This window comes from Hemitrygon akajei, chromosome 15 (genome assembly GCF_048418815.1).
Source record: "Hemitrygon akajei chromosome 15, sHemAka1.3, whole genome shotgun sequence".
Taxonomy (NCBI): Eukaryota; Metazoa; Chordata; class Chondrichthyes; order Myliobatiformes; family Dasyatidae; genus Hemitrygon; species Hemitrygon akajei.
Window position 1 is genome coordinate 26,732,471 of NC_133138.1, and position 15,216 is coordinate 26,747,686.

The 15,216-nt window shown below is 43.2% G+C and overlaps 1 protein-coding gene across 1 annotated transcript in view; it reads left to right on the forward strand.

Annotated features, from left to right (window-relative positions):
- Nucleotides 1-1,224: 1,224 nt before the first annotated feature.
- The window catches only part of ccdc69 (coiled-coil domain containing 69), a 58,746-nt gene continuing 44,754 nt past the window's right edge, over nt 1,225-15,216 (forward strand). The window contains exon 1 of the mRNA XM_073067324.1: nt 1,225-1,411. Coding sequence (XP_072923425.1) covers nt 1,364-1,411 — 48 coding nt within the window. The 5' untranslated portion in view covers nt 1,225-1,363. The remainder of the gene's footprint in view (nt 1,412-15,216) is intronic.

Below are 15,216 nucleotides of genomic sequence, written 5' to 3' on the forward strand. Positions count from 1 at the left end.
CCATGAGGATCCTTTGCTAAATCATACCATAACTTCTTTGGTCTCCATAAACATAAGAGATTCTGCAGATGGTGGAAATCCAGAGTAACAAACAAAATGTTGGAGGAACTCAGCAGGTCAGGCAGCATCTACAGAAATAAATACTCGGTGTTTCAGGCTGAGACCCTTCATCTGGAATGCTGACAAAAGGTTTTGAACAGAAATGTCGACTCTCTTAGACTCCAGCCTTTATGCATGATCCTTCTTTGCTTAAGTGTTTTCCCAGAATCAAGTAAACGTTTCATCTCTCTGCAAATCTTTTAAACCTAGAAATTCCCATTGTCCTTGCTCATCCTTTGAACAGTGACCACAGCACCAAACCTGACACTGCTCTACACTCCAACTTCCAGCAGTTTTCCTCCTTCTCCCTTCTCTCCTTTTCCATTCCCATCTGGTTCCCCTGTTATCCCTTTCTTCTCCTCACCTGCCCATCAGTTCCTCTGGTGCCCCTCCTCCCTCCCGTTCTCCCGTGGTCCACTCTCCTCTCCTATCAAAGTGCAGAGTTAATTTATCATCCAAGTACATACGTCACCATATACCACACTGATATTCATTTTCTTGAGGACATTCACAGAAGATTCCTTTTTCTCCAGCAATTTTCCTTTTCCTCCTATCACCTCTCAGTTTCTCACTTCAACCCACTCTCCCCCACCTTCTCAAACAAGAGAAAATCTGCAGACGCTGGAAATCCAAGCAACGCCAGCTGGCCAGGCAGCACCTATGGAAAAGAGTACAGTCGACCTTCTCCCTCACATGGTCTCATCTACCCCCCTCCAACTTGTACTCCTTCCCCGCTCCCATCTTCTTCTGGCTTCCTCCCGTTTCCGTTCAAGATCTGATGGAGGGACTCGGTCCGAAACGTCGGCTGTTCATTCCTATCCATGGATGCAGCCTGACCTGCTGAGTACCTCCAGCATTTTGAGTGTGTTGCTCTTACACTTCGGGCAAACTTTTTTAAAAAATCGGAAATAACTCTCAATCGCTTCTTGCACTCAACATGAAAATTCAAAATAAAAATTCACATTTTACATGTATGGAGAAAAACTTGCTTGCAAAACTATTAAAAGTAGCATTTGATTTTTGTTCCTTTTAATTGGCGGAAATCTGCAAGTCAGCTGTCGGACAGGAACCGTTGGTAGTTTTCGAAGGCGTGTATTTTACGGGGAATACGGTAACCCCTAACCATTCACCACAAGTGCACGCTGCAGACCCGGGTTCAGTTCAAACCAATTGGGTGATTAAGTGCTGAAGGTTTAATGTTTCGCCTGCAGCGTTACAGTCAGCAGACTTTTCACAGGCAGATCTCTGTCAGCCAGTGTGGAGAATGGGCAGCGGCCACAGCAAGTTGTGCTGTTGTAAATCGAGAAAGAAGGTAAGCCCTAAGTTCCTTTACTCCGGGAACTGTTCCTCAGCCGAGGAAAACAAGCCGAGCAGTTGTGTTGGCGGTTCGCAGAATTCAGTGGCCACTGAGTGGGAAACTTCTGAGAAGTTTTAACTGCTCACATCTATCTAGCTGTTATCTGTCTGAGTAAATGTGCAGACCCACCCGAACTACTTTTGGGAGCCATACACAATAGTGTACAGCTGCAAAATTTCATGTAGATTTTCTAGACGTAAGGAAGTAGGAAGGTGTATCACAGATTGTAAAATAAATAGTTTTAATTCACCCGCAGATTAGTTTATAAGCAATTAAAGAGTACTTTTTCCCCATCGGAAATAGTTGCTGACAATTGGAAGGATTCTTTCTTGAGTGAAACTTTGGTTGCTAAGATTTCCTGTTTGCTAGCCTGCTTTAAGAGTACAGCCGGCAAAGCAAGTTCATTGAGTGTGGATGAAGAGAGGGGCAGAATGGAACAAACGCGGCTCAAACGGGATGAAAGAAAAGATGGGAGATGCAGGAGATCGCAGATACTGGAATCTGGAGCAACAAATACAGTGCTAGGACTTCAGCAAGCCAGTCAGCATCTGAGTAGGGGAAGTGGACAGTTGACCTTTTGACCCAAAACATTGATTCTGCATTTCCCTCCATTGATGTTGCCTTAACCAGAAAGTTCAGCATTTTGTTTGCTGCAAAAAAAAAAGACTTGCTTTGCTAAAGCAGCTAACACTTGATATAGCTTCTGAAATGTAGTTCCTGTTACAGTGTTGGACTGTCATTGAAAACCTCTCCCATGTAGGTCCTAGAAAAATCAAAGGCTGGAGCCTTATTAGTTACTGGTGGGTGAAGCAGGAGGAGCTTCCTCTCACTAAGTTTCAGATGACATGCAAGTCCCTCCCTTTTTCTCAGAGGGGTTAAAGAAGGAAACATGAAAAATAGAGTTTGATTGGATGCAGAGTTAGAACGAAATAGGAAGCAATCAGGAATGAAGGTTGCTATAGGTAACCGCGGGAACTGGCTGGAAATGGAAGCAGTAACTGTGCATTTGACATCACCCAAGTATGGAACCCAAATTTAATTCAAAGATTAAGCCTAAACAGATGATAATATATGAAAATTTATCTTTGCCTTTACAGGCAAACAATTCTGAAATAATTAGTAAAATTATGTCATGATGACGTTTTTTTAAAAAAAAAAATTCTACTTTTACTCTCTCCAGGCCCTAAAATCACTTACAGCTGGCCCTCCCTCCTTAACCAGCTGGTGGCTTTTTCCATGGCTCATTAAGGTCCACAGTAAATTAGAAAATTGTTCAAACGCAAACAGAAAATGTTGGGAAAATTGAGCAGGGCAGGGAGATGATGCAGAGAGGGCAAATGTAGACCAGTGAGGTACTTAATATTTATCTTAACCCATCAATCTTCAGGCCACGCCACTCAGAGGCTTGTGCTGATATAATTTTGTAACTGTAAGTGCTGGATCGTAGCTATACATGCTGGGTGTGACTGTATATAGTATTTTGCACCTTGGCCCCAGAGGAACGACGTTTCGTTTAGCTGTGTATACATGTGTATGGTGAATGACAATAAACTTGAACTTAAATATTTAGAAAATGGAAACCACTGTCTTTGAGCTCTGAATTTCCATTTCGTAACCAGCAACTCCATTCTGCTTCCAGGCAAATGCCTTATTGATTTACTCAATTAATGCCGTAATGATAGCTCACAGATCTGGCGATTACGTTTGACTCCTGACCAGGTACTTGTAAGACCTGCTACTTCTACCTCTATCACTGGGTCCAAACTCCCCACTAACTCAGCTTATTTTCTGATGAAACAATGAGCCGACTGGGCAAAAATGTTGCAGACTGGCTTGGAGCTTTATGTGAGCCTGCGTCCGAACTTGCATCCGTCACCCCTGTGCTGATTTATGTTGCTTGCCAGTTAAGCAATGCGGTCTTAAAATGCTTGCCCTTGTTTTCTGATTCCCCCCCCCCCCACCTTATATTTTTCTGTGATCACATTCCGCTCTTTATTCCTGTTGCAAATTGGTGCTCCTGTTATTTTCCAAGTTCCTTCCCTTCTCTGTTATGGAATGTGCTTTCACCCAGCCCCATTCTCTCCTTAAGTCAACTTCTCCTTCTTCCTTCAAGCTGTCCAAGCTCAAGTTATTCGCTCCATCTTCCTGTGTACCGTCGTACCAGTGTATGTTTGACAGAGCTCCAGTAAGTCAATGCTACTGATGCAGTTACAGGAGTACACTGTTACTCCAGTGTACTCCTGTAAACATTCACACCCCACAGCTTCCATTAACTTGACTCAGTGGTGCTGCTACCAGAGCCATGCTTCATGCTTCCTGGTGACCTGGTTTCAATTCTGACTTCTGGTACTGTCTATACCGAGTTTGCACTTTCACGCTCTGACTTCATAGGCTGCCCCAGATACTCTGATTTCCTCCCATACCCACTTGTTAAGTTCTGGTCACCTCACTACGGGAAGGATGTAGATACTATGGAGAGAGTGCAGAGGAGATTCACAAGGATGTTGCCTGGATTGGGGAGCATGCCTTATGAGAATAGGTTGAGTGAACTCGGCCTTTTCTCCCTGGGGAGACGGAGGATGACAGGTGACCTGATAGAGCTGCATAAGATTATGAGAGGCATTGATCGTGTGGATAGTCAGAGGTGTTTTCCCAGGACTGAAATGGCTAACACGAGGGGGCATAGTTTTAAGGTGCTTGGAAATGAGTACTGAGGGGATGTCAGGGGTAGGTTTTTCACACAGAGTTGTGGGTGTGTGGAATGCACTGCCAGTGACAGTGGCAGATACATTAGGGTCTTTTAAGAGGCTCTTAGATAGGTACATGGAGCTTAGAAAAATAGAGGGCCATGCGGTAGTGAAATTCTAGGCAGTTTCCAGAGTAGGTTACATGGTCAGCACCACATTGTGGGCTGAAGGGCCTGTAATGTGCTGTAGATTTCTGTGCTCTATCCCATGAACATGCAGGTTAGCTGTCCATTGTACATTGATTCTAGTGCAGGGGCTCCCAACCTGGGGTCTACAGACCCCTATTGGTCCATGGCATAGAAGAGGTTGGGAACCCTTACTGTGGTGTGTAGGTGAGTGAGAGAACCTGAGGTAGGAATGTGGGGAGCGAAAATGGCAATGGGCCATTGTTGTACAACCTGAGACCAGATGACTGTAAAACTCATGGACTTGATGCTCTCTATGTAACTGACTGACTGCTTTGGCCCAATATTGTGAGAAGCCAGCTCTACACTAAGCTAGCCTATATGCCCAATGCTCAATTGAGCAGAGTTCATTTTGAATGTACTTTTCAAGGATCAGTTTTATTCACTATCACCGTTTACATGTATTAGGAAATTGCTGTGGTGTGTGGTGCTACATGCAACAAGGAAAAAAAACAGGACTTAACATAGCATTAATGGTAAGACTCTTGGCAATGTGGAGGATCAGAGGGATTTTGGAATCTGAGTCCATAGGACACTCAAAGCTGCTACACAGGTTGACTCTGGTTAAGAAGGCATATGGTGCATTGGCCTTCATCAATCGTGGGATTGAGTTTAAGAGCCAAGAGGTAATGTTGCAGCTATATAGGACTCTGGTCAGACCCCAATTGGAGTACTGTGCTCAGTTCTGGTTGCCTCACTACAGGAAGGATGTGGAAACCATAGAAAAGGTGAAGAGGAGATTTACAAGGATGTTGCCTGGATTGGGGAGCATGCCTTATGAGAATAGGTTTGGCCTTTTTTCCTTGGAGCAATGGAGGATGAGAGGTGACCTGATAGAGGTGTACAAGATAATGAGAGGCATTGATTGTGTGGATAGTCAGAGGCTTTTTCCAAGAGCTAAAATGGCTAGCACGAGAGGGCATATTTTTAAGGTGCTTGGAAGTAGGTACAGAGGAGATGTCAGGGAAAAGTTTTTTACACAGAGACTGGTGAATGCATGGAATGGGCTACCGGCAGCGGTGGTGGAGGCGGATACAATAGGGTCTTTTAAGAGACTCCTGGATGGGATAGAAAAATAGAGGGCTATGGTAAGCCTAGGCAGTTCTAAGGCAAGGACATGTTTGGCACAGCATTGTGGGCTGAAGGGCCTGTATTGTGCTGTAGGTTTTCTATGTTTCTAACAATTAAACAGAATAAAGAAATGTATAAAAATAGAAGTACAGATGTGGAATAAAATGTGCATAAATACAAACATGTATTTAAATGTAAAACAGGACTATTAAAAAGTGATTTCAAGTGTTTACAGGTCAGTGTAATGACTGAGTTAATAGATAGAGATGGGAGGGGGACCTGGCAGATTAAAGGTCTAGAGGAGCGAACTTTTAAGAAGGAGTGAAGTTTTGGTGCTTATGGTGCTTGTAGTCAGTTTGCTGGATGAGTCGCATGCACAGTAATTTTTACTGCCTGCTTCTTTGTCCTGCACACATACAAGTCCTGCAGTGATGGTAGATTGCAGCCAGCGACCTTTTCTACTGTCCTGACAGTTTGCTGTAGCTTTCGTATATTGTGAGAGGATGCTGCACCAAATCAGACAGTAAGGGCTGATGTGAGGAGGCCGGGGTAGAATTGCACCGCTAGGTTTTGAGAAAGATGGAATTTTACCTTTTGTCACAAGAAGTCCATCCTCTGCCAAACCTTTTTGTTCGTGAAGGAGACGTGGTTCTGCAAGGTGGTGATGATATTTATTTCATAGATTAAACAATAGCTGGCCATAGAGAATGATGTGCACTGGATAAAGAAGAAAGAAAGATCAGTTTTGTCACATGTCCTGCAAGCATACAGTAAAATATTTTGAAGCGTATGACATTTCAGTGAAATGGATGACATCTGAAAGGAGAGTCAGGCTCTTGTCTAAGCAGGGCAATGGAGACGATTAGTGAAAGTTTCATGTGGGTTGGACCAAGAACAGCTGAGTTTTTCAATGGCGTCAAATTTATGAATACCGAATAATTATGTCTGCCCTGACTCCCTCAATCTTAGCACTTAGTTTAAAGTACGTAACCACAGCCCATGATTTGTGCACACTAGCAGTTGTTCAATCGTAACAGCCACATCATATTGCACAACAGATTGTCAAGCTTCTCTCTTTAAAGAGAAAAGTGTCTCGGGAAGCATTAGGATTTAATGGCTGAAGTGTTTCAACCCCTTTGGAAGAGTATAACCCTTTCATTGCCTGCCCCAATACGTCTGCAGCTCAGGACCAAACCTTAATTTTGTGACTTTTTCCATAATTAATAAATCAAAATAAAGTGTACTCTTTTTAGATCGTATGACATAGGAGCAGAATTAGGCCAATCTGCCCATCAAGTCGGCTCTGACATTCCATCTTGGCTGATTTATTATCCCTCTCAACCCCATTCTTCAGCTTTCTCCATTTAAACTTTGACACACTTACTACACAAGAACCTATTAATCTCCGCTTTAAATATACCCAATGACTTGGCCTCCACAGCCATCTGTGGCAATGAATTCACCCTCTGGCTAAAGAACATCCCCTTCATCTCTATTCTAAGGAAATGTACTTGTATTCTGATGCTTGTCCCTCTGGTCCTAGTTCCCCCCAGTATAGGTAACACCTTCTCCACATCCACTTGAGCTAGACCTTTCAGTATTCGATACATTTCAATGAGACCCTGCCTCTGTTTGAATTGTAAATGGTTTTTATTAATACCCCTGATCACATTGCTCTCACTGACATTAAAGTCACAATTGTGCCTCTATTAATACTTGGATGTACAAGATAAATGGCCTGTTTGCAGTGAATTGGGAATGTTGCAACATGGAAAATAAAACCCAATTACTAACCATTAATATTCCACATGTACATCCTTTCACTTTATTTAATTTATCTCACCATAATAACATATCATTCAATTCCTCATGCACTGATCTAGATTCTCTTTAATTACATCTATGCTGTTCACCTCCGTGAATGTGTTTCAAACTCTGTTGAACAGGGGCGAACTGTGCCAGATAAATTGTGGAAAAACTCAGAATCCAATTTTAAATCAAGGATATTTTGAAGTTGAGCTCAGAGCCCAGCCTTTCCGTAGAATACTGAGAATTTATTCTGTTGGCATGCAGCCCTGAACAACCACATGACCCATCCAAGAGCAGTCACATTACATGCATGAAGCTACCAAATGCACCCAATGATTTGTAACCTCTTTGCAGTCAGGATCATTCCTTGTTACTCAAATAAATAGTGTATGGATGGATTTCCCACAGCTAATTTTGTAACTTTATTTTCAGATTCAGTTTATTGTCATTTAGAAATCACAAACGCAATGCAGTTTAAAAAATGAGACAACGGTCCTCCAGAATGATATCACAATTAAGAAATGTGCCCTTACCAAAATTTGTCAAGCAGAATCGTGGTCCCGGAAAGACCTCGATCGCCACATAATGTGATATGGTGCATAAAGAATGAACGAATTGTTAAAAGTAATTAATTTTGCCAGGTAATGTTTTCCAAAACAGTAGAGTTTTGGTCAGTTACAAAGCAGGAGTGGTCTGTCCAGTCTGTCAAACAAAGTCCATCTGTCAGTGGATTACAGCTGAAGAATACAGCCTTTATTTATTTTATTTAGAGATACAGTTCAGAAACAGGCCCTTCCTGGCTGAAGAGCTTGTGATGCCCAGTTACACCCATGCGACCAATTAACCTGTTAACCCCTACGTCTTTGGGACGTGGGAGGAAACCCGAGCACCCGGAGGAAAGCCACGAGGTCACAGGGAGAATGTAGAACTCCTTACAGGCAGCGGAGGAACTGAACCTGGATCACTGGTGCAGCAGCAGCATCACGCTAATCGATATGCTACCGTGCTGCTCTTTCGTAAAATTTGTGCAATTAGTTTTTTAAAAAGTTCTAAAACAGGAAGGGCCTTGAGAGATTGCCTGACTTGCTTACTCATTGAAATAAACAATAACCCTGAATCAAAATTTACTATAAATTGGAGTTGCAAGCTGAAATAAGATTTGGTCGTAATGAAGCCACACTCAGATTGGAGGAGCACCACCTTATATACCTTCTGGGTAGCCTCCAACCTGATGGCATGAACATCAATTTCTCGAGCTTTCGGTAATTGCCTCCCCTCTCCTTCATCATTCCCCATTCTTGTTTCCCTCTCATACCTTCTCTGCTTAACCCATCCATCACCTCACTCTAGTACTCCTCTCCCTTTTTCTTCCATAGTCTCTTGTCCTCTTCTATGAGATTCCCCCTTCTCCAGCCCTTTATCTCTTTCACCAATCAACTTACCTGCTTTTCACTTCACCCATCCCCCTCCCAATTTCACCTATCATCAGCACCTTGTACTTCTTTCTCCCTTCCCAATCCTTCTTATTCTGACTTCTTTTCCAGACTTAATGAAGGGTCTTGGCCCAAAACGTCGACTGTTTATTCCTATCCATAGATACTGCCTGACCTGCTGAGCTCCTCTAGCACACTGTGTATATTGCTTTAAGTTTCTGACAGCTGCACTGCCTTCTGTGTCTAAGGTTTGGTCTTCTGCATATTCTCCCCACATCTGACTAGATTCTACTATCACACGTTTACACCTGACTCTCTTGTTCCAGGTTAGATGAGACACAATCCACTTTGATGAGGTGTTGGTTGTAAAACTAGTTTCCATAAATGTTACTGCAGGCTTCACATTGTGTTTACAGCTAATAGAGTGGCGATTGGAAAGCAGAGTGAATAATTTGTCATAAATGTTTTAAACTGGAGCTGTGCTAACAGTGCATATGAAGCAATACCACACTTCATTAAACCGCAAGTGTAAATATTTCTTTTGGTTTCCAGGCAATGATTTTTCTATTGCCTCTATTGAGTTCTTATCATGTTAAAGCACATTTCTGCTTTGCTGTTCAGTTGCTGCATTGGAATTGTGTCAAGGCATTCACAGCAATGGATCATTGGAGGAAACTGTCAATTTTTGTAGCTCTGTGGAGAATTAAGTCATAAATGGGAAGAGGGTTCTGACTTGATTTTGGTTATCATTCAGGATTGCAGATCAAAAAGATGGTTACAGCATGGAAGGAGCCAATTTAGTCTCTTGAGTCCTTTGATAACTTCTTGACATTTCCATGCAAGAGTAATTCAGCAGATCCCACTCTTCCGCTGTCACTCGGTAAAGCTTCAAAGTTTTCCCAGGCAACAGTAAGCAAGGATGTAGACCCACAGCTGAGACAATAGACAATAGGTGCAGGAGTAGGCTATTCGGCCCTTCGAGCCAGAACTGCCACTCACTGTGATCATGGCTGATCATCCACAATCAGTACCCCGTTCCTGCCTTCTCCCCATATCCCTTGACTCCGCTACCTTTAGGAGCTCTATCTAACTCTTTCTTGAAAGCATCCAGAGAGTTGGCCTCCACTTCCTTCTGAGGCAGAGCATTCCATAGATCCACAACTCTCTGGGTGAAAAAGATTTTCCTCAACTCCATTCTAAATGGCCTACCCCTTATTCTTAAACTATGGCCTCTGGTTCTGGACTCCCCCAACATCGTGAACATGTTTCCTGCCTCTAGCATGTCCAATCCCTTAATAATCTTATATGTTTCAATCAGATCCCCTCTCATCCTTCTATTGGAGATCTCGGATCTAGGAGACTCTAGTGTGGGGATATCTGAGTCCAGGGGTAATGTGGTACTTTTTGGGGTCCTGAAAGAAGCATGAGATTGGTGCCACTGGACCCCTCCCCTTCTACATGTAAATATCTAGGTCATTCAACACTTCCTCAGTAATGACCCTTGTTGCTATCCTTGAATCTGTTTTTTAAAAGTTTGGTGAATGGAAAATTATGGGTTGCCAGGTTACACTTCCTTGCTTCATTTACGTGGAACTGGAAAGGAAAGATGATGATGATGACCTTCCATGTTGGAATTCATAAGTGAGAGTCTTGGTTAAGGTAGTACCATTGCTCACTTGGGGCCCATTTGGTGGGAGACAGGCGCTCACTCCCAAAGCAACACCCACAAAATGCTGAAGGAACTCCACAAGTTCGGCAACATCTGTGGAAGAGAATGATGGGGCAGGGGGAGAGGCTGGCAAGTGGTAGGTGAAACCAGGTGAAGGAGAAAGATGGGTAGGTGAAGGAGGGGGATGAAGTAAAAAGCTGGGAGGGGATAGGTGGAAAAGGCTGTAGAAGAAGGAATGTACTAGGAGAGGACAGTGACCATGGAAGAGAAAGAAGAGGGGTACCAGAGGGGGGTGAGAGGGTAACAAGAAAGAGGAATGGAAAAAGACAGAAGGACTGATGATAAGTAATTACCAGAAGTTAGAGAAATCAATGTTAATGCCATTGGGTTGGAAGCTTCACAGATGGAATATCAAGTGGCCTCTCCAACTTGAGTTTGGCTTCATCATAGCAGTGGAGGGAGCCATGGGCAGACATATCAGAATGGGAATGGGAAGTCACATTGAAATGGGTGGCTACCTGCAGATCCTGCTTTTTGTGGCAGACAGAGCAAAGGTGCTTGACAAAGTGGTTCCCCGATCTGCTTCGGGTCTCACCAGTATAAAGGAGCCCTCACTGGGAGCACCGGATACGATAAATGACCCTGATAAATGCATGAATTTGACTTCACTCCCAAAGCCTGAGGCCTGAGCTCACTTTATGATCCTTGTAGCACTGAAATCTCCTCAGCTTAGTACACCTGCTTTTGGTATCCCTCTGGAGTTTCATCCTGCACTCTACAAACACCTATCTCAGGAATAAACTGAAGTGTTCTGTACCTTAGACCCCCCTAGTTTCGTATATTTGGAACTGAATACACTGAATGCATGGTATCTATCAGAGGGTAGTACTATGAAACCTCTAGGCCAGGGGGTTCCCAACCTGGGGGCCCTCAGTTCACGGTAGGGTAGGTGGCATAAAAAAGTTGGGGAACCCCTAGAGTCTAGGCCATGAATGCTGATTACTGTTCTTCTGCTCATAATTTTCACCTTAACACCATGAGTAAACTAACGGAATCGGAGGCCTCAAAAAGTTATACAATCTATAATTGCTTGGCTACAAGTAGTCAAGAGAGGTATGAGATCACTAGAGTCATAGTCATGGAGCAGCTCACACTGAAACCTGCTACACGGCATGGAAACACACCCCTTAGGCCCAAGCTGCTTAACTGAGCTGCTCCCATTTGCCTGCGTTTGGCCCATATCCCACTAAACCTTTCCTATCTATCTACCTGTCCAAATGTCTTTTAAATGTTGTAATTGTACATGCCTCTACAGCTTCCTCTGGCAATCTTTTCCAGTCACCCACACCCTCTATGAATAGTGTGACATAGTTGTCCCTTGGTTCTGCTTTATATCTTTACCTTATCACTTTTCAACAGATGCCTTCTAGTCTAGAGCCCTCATACTCTGGGGCAAAGACTGGTCATCCACCTTATCTATGTTGCTCATGATTTTATAAAAACTTATCAGTTCCCCCCACAACTTCACTCGGTGGGGGGGGGGGGGTGAAATCATAGCCTATCTAGCCTCCAGTTCTAGAGGCATTAAGTTAATGTAGAACTTAAGGGGTGACTTGAATTCTTTCTCCATAAAGAGATTTGAGTTTTATCACTTACTCATGGGCAGGAGGCAACAATTGGAAGTAATAACTAGGCAAGTGTAAAAACACATTGTAAAGTTCACTGATGACACAACATTGATGGGACTCGTCACCAACAACAATGAGGCAACCACCCGAGCTCGAGGCCTGGTGCCTGGCAAATAGCCTCTTCCTCAATGTCAATAAGACCAAGGAGATAGTTCAGGAAAGCTTGCACCATTCTCACCCTTCCCCCACCCTTTACATCGATGGCACAGAAGTGGAAACTGTGAGCAGTTTCAAACTCCTGGGAGTGCACATCTCACACAACCTCCCATGGTCCCAGAAAGCATCCTCTACATTTAAGAAAGCTTACCAACACCTCTACTTTCTGAGGAGGCTGAAGAGAGCTGGATTATGCACATTAATACTCACATGCTTCTTCCAATGCACAGTTCAAAGTAAATTTATTTTCAAAGCATACACACTATATGTCACCATACACAACCCTGAGATTCATTTTCTTATGGGCATACTCAGTAAATCTAAGATCAGTGAAAGACTGCACCGACTGAGCATACAGCCAGTGTGTAAAAGACAACAAACTGTGCAAATACAAAAAGAAAAAATAAATAAGTAAACAATAAATATTGAGAACATGAGATGAAGAGTCCTTGAAAGGGAGTCCATAGGTTGTGGGAACAGTTTTGTGAGGGGCCAAGTGAAACATCCTAACCTGTGTTGTACAGAAACTGAACAGCAGCAGAAAGGAGGGCTCTACAACAGGTAGTATAAACTGCCCAAGGCATCCCAGCACCAGCTCACCCACCACCAAGGACATCTATGGGGAAATGATAATGTAATAAAAATGCACCCGTGCCTCACTGGTGCATCGAGTGGCAAACTTGCCATTTCTTTAGCATTTTGCTGTTTTATAAGGCTGAGTTGCGAGCTCGATGACCAACCCAGCACGGGTGAAAGGGTGCAAGGAGCACGCTGGTTTCCAGCCCAGGACCACTTGCCCTGGAGTCTGGTGTGGACGCAACCAGCCAACTGTGTATAGAGAATTGTGCTGGAAAAAGGCCAGCAATATCATGAAGGATCTTGCCTACCCTGCTCATCGACTATTTGCCCCATTCCCTTCAGGGAGGAGGCTACACAGAAACAATGTCTGCACCATCAGACTCGAAAGCAGTTATTTTCCCCAGGCCATCAGGTTGATCAACACCTCCACCCACTGACTAACCCCACCATTTCCTGTCAGAGTCACCCTTACAGACTTTCCTGTACCTAGTCACAGTTTATGAACATACTATCAGTCTATGTACATAAATAAGCTATGTATTTATATTTATTGTTTTTTTTTGTTTTCAGTATTTTCATTTACACTTGAGTACTAAAGAATGATAGATTTTATGCATGAATCACAAAAGATTGGTTTGCAGGTGCAGCAGGCTATCAAGAAGGCAAATGGAATGTTGGCCTTCGTTACTAGAGGGATTGAACTTAAGAGCAGGGAGGTTATGCTGCAACTGTACTGGGTACTGGTGAGGCCGCACCTGGACTACTGCATGCAGTTCTGGTCCCCTTACTTGCGGAAGGATATACTGGCTTTGGAAGCGGTGCAGAGGAGGTTTGCCAGGTTGATTCCAGAGATGATGGGAGTTAGACTATGAGGAGAGATTGAGTCGTCTGGGACTGTGCTCGCTGGAATTCAGAAGAATGAGAAGAAATCTTATAGAAATGTACAAAAATTATGAAAGGGAGAGATAAGATGGAGGCAGGAAAGTTGTTTCCACTGGTAGGTGACACTAGAACTAGGGGACATCGCCTCAAGATTTGGGGGAGTAGATTTGGGATGGAGATGAGGAAGAGCTGCTTTTCCCAGAGTGGTGATTCTGGAATTGTCTGCCCAATGAAGCAGTGGAAGCTACCTCAGTAAATATATTTAAGACAAGGTTGGATAGATTTTTGCATAGTAGGGGAATTAAGGGTTACAGGGAAAAGGTAGGTAGATGGAGATGAGTCCATGGCCAGATCAGCCATGATCTTATTGAATGGCGGAGCAGGCTCGATGGGCCAGATGGCCTATGCCTGCTCCTATTTGTTATGTTCTTATACTAAACAATCTTCAGTCTTGAAACGTTTTGATTTCAGGTGAAATGTGTATAATTCAGTTATATTTGTTGAAATAAGTCTTTACAAGGGATGTGCGATCACCATTGGGCATTTTGTCAAGAGTCAATGCATGTAGTTGTGCAAGAGTTCATTGGGCCATAAATGTTTTGAAAATTTACCCGTCTGGCTTGGGTGGAGCTCGGTCCTGGTGCACTGTAGACAACCTGGGTATTTGTTTGATCAGGTAGATGCTGACTGTGGGCAAAAAGTGGAGCCAGACTGAAAAAAAAAATGTTAACAGAAGTTACTGAAAACATTCAGCGTGTCTGTTGGACTCACTGCAGGGAAGAAACAACATTTCAAATCTCAGAGTTGCTGGAGAAGCGCGAAAGCAAAGCAAATGCTGGTAATTGTGATAAATTGCTGATAAGTGGTGATCAGGCAGCATCTACAGAGAGAAGCAGTACAAAAATACAGGTTGATCTTTCTTTAGAAGTGGGGAAGTTAAAGCAAATTTCGAGATGGAAAGGGGGTTGGGGAAGAAAATACTGGGGAACATTTGCAATAAAAAGGATCTTAAGAAAGAAATTAGAAAAACAGAAAGAAGATATGAGGTTGCTTTGGCAAGTAAGGTGAAAATAAATCCAAAGGGTTTCTACAGTTATATTAATAGCAAAAGAATAGTGAGGGATAAAATTGGTCCCTTAGAGAATCAGAGTGGATAGCTATGTATGGAGCCAAAAGAGATGGGGGAGATTTTGAACAATTTCTTTTCTTCAGTATTCACTAAGGAGAAGGATATTGAATTGTGTAAGGTAAGGGAAACAAGTAGGGTAGTTATGGAAACTATGATGATTAAAGAAGAGGAAGTACTAGAGCTTTTAAAGAATATAAAAATGGATACGTCTCCGGGTCCTGACAGGCTATTCCCTAAGACCTTGAGGGAAGTTAGTGTAGAAATAGCAGGGTCTCTGACAGAAATATTTCAAATGTCATTAGTGACGGGGATGGTGTCGGAGGATTGGCGTATTGCTCATGTTGTTCCATTGTTTAAAAAGGGTTCTAAGAGTAAACCTAACAATTATAGGCCTGTCAGTTTGACGTCAGTG